General features: G+C 41.8%; 1 protein-coding gene across 1 annotated transcript; it reads left to right on the top strand.

Moving 5' to 3' along the window:
- The first annotated feature begins 44 nt into the window (after positions 1-44).
- c11h3orf38 (chromosome 11 C3orf38 homolog) lies at positions 45-4205 on the top strand. Its single transcript, XM_023291982.3, has 4 exons — positions 45-229; positions 1012-1187; positions 2364-2602; positions 3292-4205. Exons 1-4 carry the CDS (start codon positions 103-105, stop codon positions 3653-3655), a joined length of 906 nt encoding a protein of 301 aa, XP_023147750.2. The 5' UTR covers positions 45-102; the 3' UTR covers positions 3656-4205.
- The last annotated feature ends 8033 nt before the right edge of the window (positions 4206-12238 follow it).

The raw sequence follows: 12238 nt of genomic DNA on the forward strand, positions 1-12238 counted from the left end.
TGGCTTTGAGCGGACCGATTTGCACTAGCACTTGTTCCTGTACGGACACATTTCTGTACAGGACACAAATGGACGAAAGCGGCTAAAAGTTGTTTTGCGAAGATGTCAGGACTGTCAGAAAGAGAACGTGTTGGATTTACAAAAATACTGGGTTTAATGACAACAGCCGACCTACTGTCACTCAGTGACACGGTCACTAATAAGATGATAGTAGTGGAGAACACCAGAGGTGAGCTTTTAATGTGTTCAAGCTAGCAAACAGGAAGTCAGCTAGCATAGGATGTCTGTGAGTCTGACTCTGTCCCTCTGTCGTAAACGGAGCTATTTGTTTCATACTTTGAGCAGTAATGGAAGATTGATTTGTCAGGATTGTTTCCCGCGCTGACACCAGGGATTACAAACCGCCTTTTCTGATGCTAATTCACAACTACCTATCTAAAGTGTGCTATGTTCAGATTATAGGGTTTTAAAGGTCTCATATTGGTTCTGTGATTGTGATCAACTTGCAGGTGTAAAATAAAAGCTGTTACGATGGGAAGATGTTTACTTCAGTCACTCCTCAAGGCCAGAACTATGTAGAAATTGTAACGCTGAGGACCATTCACAAATGGTGAAGATCTGTACTAATCTGAAACCAGTAAACAAATGTATAGTGGGTTTCTGTGTTTTCATGTCACCTGTTGTGCTTCAGTACAACCTAACCTGAGCTAGTGTTTACATCAGCATTTACATTAATTGCTGTTTCTGTTGTCAGACGTTGGAACCAGTATAACATAGTGACTAACATCTGTCAGCTGTCAATTGTTTTGCTCTGTACTATCAGTCAGAGAGTCCATTTAGAATAGGACTGAAACCTGGGCTTATACAGTCATGGTGAAATAACCCATTTTTAAATTACTTTTAGTGGAAATGTGTAAAGACACCCTCTGGGAACATTTGAGTTAATTTACAAAGGTGCACGATATTGGATCTTTAACTGGTCTTGTACTTTATATTTCCTTGTCAATGCAGAGGCTACAGAAACAATTCTCTCATTCACTAAAAATGCTGAAGAGCTCCTGAGAAGGAAGAAGGTTCAGCGTGAACTGATATTTAGGTACCTGGCCAAAGAAGGTGTAGTGATGCCCCCAAACAGTGAGAAACACCAGCTGGTGAAAAGGACGCTGGAGTTTTGGTCGTCAGCGAAGGTATGAAAATTAAGTCAAGTCACTTGGCTCTGACATGTTGCATAACAACACAGAGAGCACAGCTTGGGGTTGGTGGGCATTACAGTCTATTTAATGCTACACAAAGAATAGTAAATATCGTGAAGGCTGATCAGAATATTGTATAACCATCATTTCTTCAATAGCGTAAACACAATTGGCATTATTCATTACATTTTTAACTAATGAGCAGCCAGTTTCCAAAAGCTAGAAACTGGTAGTTGTCCTTGTAGCTAACTGCAAGTCTTTACAGTTCCTTTGCTGGACAATGATTCAGCTTTAAAAACTGATCCCTCTGTATCAAAGTTACATGTTTAGAAGTTTTTTTTCCATCAAAATAACTCTTTCCAGCTTTAAAATGGCTGCGATGTAACTCAGCCTCATTGCTTCCTCTAAAACATGAAACTTCAGCTTTGACTTTGCTCAAACTTCGTGAAACATCTCTAAACTCGAAATCACATGATGTGTTTTCTAGCATTAAAAAACACTATAGGGACAAATATGGGGGGGGGGAAGGGACTTTCACAAGAGGTGGCCTTTAAAATATGACTCAATACATGTGGCTCAGAAACTAGATTTCAGAAGTATGTGGGAATATTCATATATTTTGTGATAGCTTCATCTGGATGATTACACAGAGAGATGACACAATTTGATGTTCCATATTTTGATGGTGAGAATTTATTACCACATGAATGCTGCTGTCGAAAATACTTTTAGTTCTAAATTTGTGTAAATAAGTTGGGCTTTTATACTTTTCATTGTAGATAGAGGCACCAGCAGTTGCTGTTATAATAAGGAAGCAACCTTCCAAATAATGCAGGACTAATGTTTTAGCTTGTAGGCCAGCCTAAGATCTTTGCTAGATGGAAGAGATAAATAAAATGACCTAATTGCAAGCTTTAGATAATGTGTCGGACTTGCTTTTGATTTTCACTAGAATCCATCTGAAGGCTTTTCCATATGTGTTCTGAAGGAGTGCAGCTTTTGATGTAATAAAGAAAGGTCACAATGGTGTTTCAGTGCAATGATCTATTGCTACAAGGATAAACACAGTCACAGAGTAGCTGTTTGAAGCATGGGCTGCTTGGAACTGAGTACTAAGAACATTTAAAGCACTACATGGCAAGAATGGCAAAACCCTCTCATTCCATTAAGGTTGTGGTTGACAAAAGCCATCAAGGAGATGAGAACCGACGGCGACAGCCCACAGAGACAGCATCAGATTCCACAGATATGAAGGCTGGGCCAGGCTTTGACCCACTGGTCCTTGGGCAGCAGTTCTGCCAGTGGTTCTTCCAGCTCATGAACAGTCAGAACCCTTCACTAGGCCAACAGCCTCAAGACTGGGGACCACAACACTTCTGGCCAGATGTGAAGCTACGTCTCCTCTCTAGGTAAGAAGTCTGTTAACAGGGATAAACAGTGTACAGCAGAATGAGTATGACAATGTAATACCACTAAAAAAAACATACAATTTTTACTACTATATGCAACAAAGGTTTTTGGTAGTTAAATATTTCTTTTCTGCCAAGTTTTTGAAAGTCCAGGAGACATTTAGTTTGTCACAGATTTACCTGTATTCTTTCTCATCCTTGTGAAGTCTCACAATCAGCTTTTTAAATTTCTCTGGCAATTCTTTTCCATTCGGAGCCGTGATTGTAAACAATAGACACAACAAAGGTCAAAAATGAGCTAGTTCTGGTGTTTACGAGGCATCTTTTAGCCATGTTTGTGTACTTAGGTTGACTGGAAATCACAGGTGTACTCAGTTTTGCTTCAGTGCTCACAGGTTCTCTGACCTGTGTGTCAGTGATCACAGCTTTATTTGTTTTTGTTGCTTTGAGTTTTGACTTTGAGCTTTTATTTTGAATGTAGTGCTTCTAAAATATTTGAATTTAAATGTTCATAGGAGACAATTCTTTACTGGGGTGAACACAATTTAGAAGCACTTGAGTTTTAAGTCATATTGCACAAGGGTATACTAGCTTCTGTTGTATGCTGAAACAGAAATGAACAAATAAAACAAGACTGACTGATAATGATATGACATTTACACACACTAACTCTGGTGAGTCTTTTTCAGAACTGGCAGTGAGCAGATGGAGGACTTTCTGGGCGCTGAGCTGGTTAGCCTTCGTCTTTTGGCCCTGTCCAGAGAGGAGCGCCTCCTCTTCAGTCCAAACCTGGAGCCTTATGGCCTCAAGGCCCTGGCCTCCCCCCACGGCTTGGTGCTGGTGGCCGTGGCTGGGACCATCCACAGAGATGAAGCCTGTCTCGGCATCTTTGAGCAAATATTTGGCCTCATTCGTTCCCCACTTGAGAACAACAGCTGGAAGATAAAGTTTGTCAACCTGAAAATCAAGGGACAGGAGGCCCTCGGTGGGACGGAGGTGACAGCACCTGCTTTAAGCTACAACTCCAGTGAACTGCAGCTACTGTGCAGCTGATGACAGTTAGGATGGGTATTTTATGGACTGAGGATGTTCTCTTTTATTGATTACACATCTGTTTTGCATGACCGCATTACACTGGCAAGCTGAGGTCAGGTTTTGAATCTGGAAACTTTACTGGCGCAAGGACTTATGTTAACTTGTGTTACTTATGATGTTAAGCATCACGTCAGAATGTACAGGTGGGTAGACACGGTTATGTCATAGATGCAACTTAAACAAATGATGATGATCAACGGAGGTTCCCTGCTTTTTTTTGGCATTTTTGCTGTTGCCCCTTTTCTGGAAACACTTTAGTAAAAATGTTAACCACACTCCACCTTTTTGCAAAGCATGTTGTGCTTTGGCAGCCCGTGCCTTATGTACAATCTGACATAAATACAGTCATGAAGATACACTTGTAAGTATGTAACAGATTATATGCAATGACACTACTTATACTTGTTTGTGCTGCAAGGACCAGTAGGTCGCTACTCGCAAACAGAAGAAATGTTGTGTTTCTTCACATGACAATATAAAGTCAAGTAAAATTGATTTTATCACGTAATCTGAAGCCTCTGTGTTTTCATGACATGAGTAAAGGTCAATCCATAATGTTTCCAGTAGTATTAGTTTCAAGCACCTGTGGTGGTTAGGGCTGAACACCAAATACTATTGATATCGCAATATGACAAAGTGCAATATACAAATGCGATGAGTGCATTTTTTGATTGAGGTGAAATGTGTCGCAACATACATGAAGCATTGTGGTGCTACAGACGTGCCCTGGTCTACAAATCAGATTCTCAGGGAATATGTTTATTTTGTACAGCCCACTGCAGATACCACTTTTTTTTAATACATATATATCTGTTTGATTGGAAAAGAAATGCAAATATTGCCACTAAAATTGTGACTCACATTGCAATTACAGTGTCTGTCAAAATAATTCCAGTGTGTGTCTAATATTAAGACAAATGTGTGTATCAGAATATTTAAAATGTTCTTTCTGGCATTTAAGCGAGTTTATTGTTGATACACATTTAAATTCTGATCCTTATGTTCTTGTATTTGTTTGTTTTGGTAGACACTGCTCTGTAAAGTTTACAGCTCTTGATGAATTGTATCTTATGATTAATTTGCACCTTATAAATTTACCAATTGTTTATCTCTTCAATTGCACAGACAACTGTCTGACTGTTTTTTAGTGCAATGCATACTTCTGAGTCACCAACAGTTGTCCGTTTAGCTGCCTCACTACATAGTATATATTTTTTTCTAGCATTTTGTTGGAATTGTGCAGCTGTGGGGAAACATTAACATCCTGCGGTTTTTAAGTGTATGTGTTTGTTTTCTGTGTTCTCTTTATTATGGGCCCTGTGTATTTCAGCACAAAATTTGCATGAGATTTGAGAGTAATGTCTCCCAAACTGAAACGCAGCAAGGATTAGTTGGAATTACTCTGCTTCTTCATAGAGTCCAGATGTTGTGCTGTCCCATGGCTAATAGTTAACTGTTGCCGTGTTTTCTAATTTCCACTCCTCACATGGCAGCAAGCGTGTCTGCATTGAAGGACAGCGTCTTGATCAGCTCAGGGCATGCTGACTGAATAGTAGCCTGACAGCTCTGCCACTGGCGGATGTTTTGTGCCAGAGTCCATTAAATTTGACCACTTTCATGCCCTTCAGGCAGGTTTGATTGCAGGTGTCACTACAGGCTGGCAGCCTGCCACACCACGCTGGAAGGATTTCACTGCTTGGTCCTTCATCACATGTAAAAATACACATTTATTAACTGTGGTCAGGAAGAAAAGCTCCACTGTATCATGCATGACTGTTTTTATTGGCCAAAATGGTATATGCCATGCATCAGGCTCTTCATTTTGCTGGACAAATATCAGGAATATCAGGGTGAGTATAATGCTCCATTTACATGTGGTATTGGCGTGTAATGTATACCTGATTATTAGCAGTCAGTCTGCTAGTCTCTGCATCTACGCCTGGTGTTGAAATGTTTTCTTGTTTTCTCAACTATGCCTGCCATTTATTCTGATCTCAGTATGCAAATCATTGGGGCAGGGCTGGCTGACTTGTCAACACATGTTGTGATCCAGATCACATGGAGGCAGGGGGTATTGCTGCCTTTTCATCATTAACACAGATCCTCAGTGTACAGTAAAACACTGAGCAACAACAAATGAGAGGCTATGTCAGACTCCATTAGTTTTATAAATAAAGGGTTGGTCCCCATGGCAGCTTTGTCTTTGTCTCACTGGTGTTTTTAGCCACGTTTCAGCTTCACAATGCAGCGTTTGTGCTGATACGTTGTGCAGCACATGCCTCAATATTGTGACACAACTAAATAATTAATCAAAAGCTCCAAGTTGGCTCATTTTTAATGAAGTGGATCTGTTTTTTCATTGATTCTACTCTGTCATCCTAGGCAGGGCCTGCAGGACCTGGTGGGGCACAGACTATGCCAGTATGACTCTGTGGCTTTGGTGGGAAATGTTACATGTGGGAAATTATTCTTGGCAGCCTTATTCAAAGGCAACTGGAATAGTTAATATCTGTGACTGTATGGGTCGGAGCCGCATGGCCCTTTGTGCTTTACAGGGCCATAGTTGTGGTGAGAGGAAACCACTGCAGCCATTGATCTCAGCCTGTTCACCTCTCACAAAGAATAATAACAAGCTGCTCGCCTTCTGTCTTTATGGCACTTGGCTTCCCTGCGTTTTAATAAGCGGTTTGGGCACGGGCGCAGCTCTGACGCACGGGTTCCAAAATACCGCTGCAGTGGCGTCTGGTGATGGTTTTGACTCCGAAGAGCTTTTCGTTTTCCTTTTTTTCTTTCCCCTCCTATTATGGGGAAGTGTGTTTCTCATAAAGAAACATGCTAAAACTTAGATCCATGGCTCTTTGAAATAGCTTATGGGTGGTGAACCATGGAAACTGCTGCTTTAATTGCAAATCCATTTTTTTCCACACTTTTTACTTTGATTGTGACTGATTGGATGTTCATTGTGCTCTTAGAAATAGCCTCATTAGTTATCAAAGATGACTTTATTAAAAGCTCAGTGCTGACAGTCTGATGGCTTTACAGATCTATTTATGCCAAAATGTATTTTTTTAAATAGCTGGAGCATTAATTCTTGACGTGAGGTCCGGGAAAACCCAGGGTTCTTTCCAGCAGTTTAAGGAATCCTTAAAGTAGTTCCAGGCATTAAATGTAAAATGAGGAATTCAAAAAATATACTGTGTAGGAGAAGTAATTAGCGACGTAACTATGGACTTCCACTCTAAAAAATAAACATTTACAGACAACTACTATAAAGTGCTACATAACAATTTATCTGACATAGGTAAAAGTCTTTTTTTTCTCTTTTTTTTCCAATCTGATTTGGAATGGCGTATGCTTATACGGAATATATTGTGCTAATCTACGTTTTGTTTTTTGGACAGTAATAAGCCAACATGTCTTGACCTCATGACAACACGAGGCCAGAAGAGGGCAGACAAGCTACACCAGAGAGAGGAAAGACTTTGATCCCCGTTCATGAAAAGAAAAAAAAAATCCTTTTAACACTATTGAGGAAAGTCATCAATTCACAAGTGCAGTGTGAGTGAGCTGATGCTACCAGGCAATTTCTATGTGGCCACATCCATGAGGAAAACTGTAAATTTCTCAAGCTTGAATTGTCCTCCATTAAAGTAATGGGGTTCTAAAAGAGAGACACGTTAAACTGTTGGCTTTCATAGGCACAGAGGCACGTATTTCACAAGTTATTGAAGTGTCAGTAATTTATCTGTACCGGCGAAGGTGCCAGAGACAGCTTTAACACAGTATTCTCTGTAGTCTGCATTCTCTGGACAACAAAGCACTGGCTTTATGAATAGGAAACAAATCAATCAATAGGCAATAATATTTCTCCTGCTGACAAAAAAAGAAAAAATGTTAGAGGAGAATTCAATCAGATTTTGACAGCGTTGTCATTTTGTTGGACTTGCCCTCCAACCCTGCAGTGTTTCATAAACCAATACACTCTAAAAGTGCACTGAAACAAGCGCCTAACTTGTGGAGGAGGAAATGAGGTCAACAGTGTTTGGTGTTAAAGCTGCAATCCACACTTCTCAAACCTAATACTTTATCTTTTTCTGAGGAGAGGTTCCACTTTTATTTTTTCGTTTTGGGTTACGGAGCTGACAGAACACTGTGGTCCGTTGCACGATTTTTAGTTGAATTGTTGCACTGCTCTGCTTCTACACATCGCAATTATTGCATTTTAGGAACAGTTAAAGAGGAAGACATATTCCACTTCTTGCCAGCGTTGTAGTAATATCCTGGAAATCCCCACTCAGACTCAGATGCATGCAATGTAATAACATTTACATTTTAAGAACATTACACAAAGAGGTAATAAGTTCAATGACATGCTGTAGAATCATGTTTGTTTGACCTCAGCTGACCTTTTAGCCCTTATTGGGAATGTGCACGAGCCTTTATTCTCTCTGTGCATCACATATTTCCCCTGTAGCATCTGTCTTTATTACATTCCCCCATGTCTGAGCTGACATCACTGCTCCACTTTAACGCAAATTGTTTTGGACCGATGAGGCAGCCGTCACAGTTCATATCAGCCCCTCTCTTGGCCTGGCAGTGTACCCTTACACATGCATCATTATCTCACGTAAACAGTGGAAATGCGAGACCGTCGGGGGAACAAACGCCATTCAAGGCAACAAAGCGAGGGCTGAGTGAAAAGATCCTGGGCGGTGACACTGTCGTTTAGCGTCAATTAAAGGAAACAACAAGCAGAGCCGTTTCTGAAGGCAGCTGGATCCAATGTGTTTATTTTTACTGGGGCAATTATGTATGCTTGAAGGAATGAATGCATTCAAGGATATTTCAATCAGAAAAACATGGAGGCAACGTAGGGGCAACAAAAGAAAAATGTCCCTCACATTGAGATGTACTTGAGCTTGCACACAATGCCCTCCCCCCTTCTCTCTCTCTCTCTATCTCTTTATGTTCCTCTATCGCTCTCTTTCACACATAGTAGCACCACTGTGCAGCTTTGCAATGAGTCCCTTTCGTATGCAGCGCAGGGGCCCCCGTGAGTTCCTTCCCTTGGCTCTCAAACTAAACAGAGAAGATGGTGTTATCTGAATGCTGCCAGGAGGTTGTCAGCTTGTATTGGGCCGGGCTGACCAAGCGGCCGGTTGGCGGATGCGTGTCGATGCCAGGCTCCCAGCGCCTTCCCTCCACGGACATCTGCTGCGTGTGGAAAAGCCGTGGAGTTTGTCTGTGGTTGCATCTTAATCCTCCATCTCTTCAGCTCCAGCCATGCCTGGCCGAGCAAACCAGCAGCTCTGCTCACTTTGCTTGTATTAATTGCCCTTGCCTGGCTCGCTGTTTGCTTCTGATTACACTCATTAATTTCAATTCCCCTGGAAGCCGCTACCACCGTAGCAGCCTTCAGACCGGCACACACACACACACACACACACACAGACATGCACTAATTCCCCCATACATGTTTTGTTGTGAAAGGTGGCAAGGGAAGGGTTAACTTTGACCCAGTGAGGAGGAGCCTGGAATTGGCTGGTTGATGAGCAGCTTCTAAAAAGGACTGCAGGTCAGGTGTGGCCCCTAGTTTCCTTAACGTACAGCAGTGTGATGCTAAGCTTCATTGTTGACAGTTGCTTCACTCATTGAATTCTTTAATTTTCCTGCTTATGCATTTACTTCCTCAGAGTCATTACCAAAATATGGCCATTTGTTTGTTTGTTTTTTTATTCCCATTATATATAAATTTAAACTAGGCCATGCATAGTTAGTTGTTTATGCGCTTCCTTTTAGTATTCGTTGATTTATAATGATGGCTAGAACTCACCTGCCATACATTTCGTTCCCTTTGTTAAGGGAACAAAGCTCAGCTACTCAACTAACAATTCTCATCATCCTTGGTGTTCAACCCTGCAACAACGCTGTCAGTCGGATCTATTTATCTCTTGTGTTCTTTCTATCAAACCGCAGACAGTTTTTATTTTCACCTTGAAAGCAGCAACCCTGCCAGCAGTGCTGGATGTATTCCATGTATGGGAAGGCATAAATGCATGTTTGAATGGACCGTGCTTTTGGTGTGTGCGATGTGAAATATTGAATATTCTTTAAATTGATTTTTCTCAGCACATTCTGCTCACTTGGCACACTCTCCTCATACAGCAATTATGGTTCAAAACAAGGTGGAGGCAGCTGTATAATAACAGCATTTAGGTGGGTGGGGAGAGATGTCACTCATGTCCATCATCTCAAAATCTTTTTGAAGTATGATTTGTGTTATAATCACTAGGTTAAATGAGTTTATTTACAATAGAAGACAAGACAAAGACATCTAGCAAAAAGTGAGAAAAGGCCGTTTCTGTTCAGATGTGAAGAGTCAGGCATGCTTTATCTCTTTATCATTAGCTTCATTTGGCAAATTTACAGTGACCATACGCACAGATGCAAACACTTCCACCATATTGCTCTCTGTTATCAGTATCCTTCCACTTGTACGTCATTAGCAGCTGTGACTTGAGGCTTGTGACCTTTTCTACCTCAGTTGCTCTCTCTCTGTGAGGCAGGGAACAATTAGTCGGTGTCCTCATCCCACTAGTTGGACCACATCTGGTGAAATCCCAACATCTGGGCTGGTAGGGTGGCCTTGTAAGTGTCACAGGCTTGGTTGAAAATAGCTAGGGAAAAAAATCAATGCCAAACCATATTATTACCTTTTGACTCATTAAATTTTTGAGCTCATGTGCAAACACTTTCCATCAAGTAAATGTAGCATAATCAGCACAAGTACAGCTGCGTTCTTAAAAGCCGCTGAATAAAGCCAACAAATAAACATAAAACTGTCTGTTTATGTAAAATATACAAATATCAGCCAGTTTAAACATTTAAAACCAGAATGCTGACACTTCCAGGATAACACATTAATCACATACTGCTTCAAAATGTGCACTTGCATGCAAATGTGTGTTTCTGTGTACATTAATGTCAGGAGTATATTTAATCCACACCATTATGATCAGCTTGTTTTTGTCTGGTAAAAGGAAGGTGACATACCAAGTATGGCTGCTACTCCTCCTCATCAGCCGCTAAGCCTGACCTATAAGGAGCAGTAAACTCTCCCATAATGCCAAGCTGTGTGGCCTCTTGCCTTCTGTCACCCTGTCACCTAAGAACCTGGGGTTTTCTGGGAAAATGGGGCTTCTGGTCTGACTCACCAGACAGCTGTACCTTAAAGGGCCTCGTGGGGGCATCACCACGAGGGTCACTGCCCTGGGCTGTGATTTGACAGCCAGGCACAAATAAAAACCCCTGAAGCTTGACAACTTCCTTGCTGAGCCCACGTAACCCAATTAGCGCTGCAGTCCTCGGTCGGAGAAAATGAAAACATTCCGGACTCGAATTCCCAGGACGGCTGTATTCGTTTATTAAATCCATTTCTTGTTCTTCCTGAGATTTTTCTAGGACTGATTTTAATGGTTCACCAAGGAGTCACTCTACGACTCAATGTCATGCCGGTGGATTGCAAATACACTGTACTCCTGGCTGTGCTGGATCCAGCAGACAAGCTCGAGTACTTTACACCATTATGTTAACCTGCTGCTGTCTTTATAAAGGACACCCAGATAATGAGCACAGATTGCATCAGCTCTGTGGGTGCTAAAAGTCTACATTACCCAGTGGGCAGTGTAAACTGTGGGGCTGAGGAGGCTGGCGGGTGAAGGCAAAAGTGAAGAGAAGAATCAGTGCTCTAGAAGGTCGTATTGATTGATAAAGAACCCCGTGGATTGGGCTGTGGCTTGCTCGCCCCCTATGGCGTGTTTTACCAGACAGCAGCCTGAAGGCCCTGAACAACACAGATGGGCAGAGAAAGACAGTGAAATCAATGACTGTCTCACAAAGGGCTCTTATAAATTCTTCCCAATCATCTGAAGTGGCTCCCTTGGCGCTTCTATTTGCACTTACTTCCACTGAAAAAAAAGAAAAAAAAAACATGATTTGCTGAAGACAGGAAGAGTAAGCAAGCACCTTCTGCACTAAAGCAGCAATCAGCGACTATAGAAAGATTAATTTCTCTGGAAAAGATCAGCATTCTGGCATCAGAAAGCAACACATAGACATGTGAGAAATACCACAAATTCCATCCTATGAAAGATGAGGTTGATACAAAATGCATGGAAGGAGGGCTACATTTGCCTGTTGAGACTGGGTCTCCAGTGTCCTCTCATTCCCTTGTGGGCTTCTGACAGAGCCAGATAGGCCTCCTCACCACTGACAGCCAAATGTCCTCATCCATCCTCATCCAAGGGGCCCATAGGCATCATCAACCCCGTCTAAATTTCCCTCGGTGAAACCCCAAAGCAGAAATCTCTTGCCCCGAGCCCAGCAAAGTGATGGAGCTGGGAGTATCCCCATGGAGGCTCTGTCAATATGTCATCATCGTCATAGCTGCCAGTTGGCTGCGTAGTACGCCGCTGCAGATGTGTCAGCAAAACAGCCTCCATTTTATTATTATTTCTTTCCACTGAATATCCGTTGCAGGTT

The sequence above is a fragment of the Amphiprion ocellaris genome, chromosome 11 (genome assembly GCF_022539595.1).
Source record: "Amphiprion ocellaris isolate individual 3 ecotype Okinawa chromosome 11, ASM2253959v1, whole genome shotgun sequence".
Lineage (NCBI taxonomy): Eukaryota > Metazoa > Chordata > Actinopteri > Pomacentridae > Amphiprion > Amphiprion ocellaris.

Excerpts from the sequence above, each read along its gene's own strand:
- c11h3orf38 (XM_023291982.3), top strand. The coding sequence starts at position 103 with ATGTCAGGACTGTCAGAAAGAGAACGTGTTGGATTTACAAAAATACTG. Across the intron at positions 230-1,011 it reads AGTAGTGGAGAACACCAGAG|AGGCTACAGAAACAATTCTC; the intron begins GTGAGCTTTTAA and ends TTGTCAATGCAG. Across the intron at positions 2,603-3,291 it reads AAGCTACGTCTCCTCTCTAG|AACTGGCAGTGAGCAGATGG; the intron begins GTAAGAAGTCTG and ends AGTCTTTTTCAG.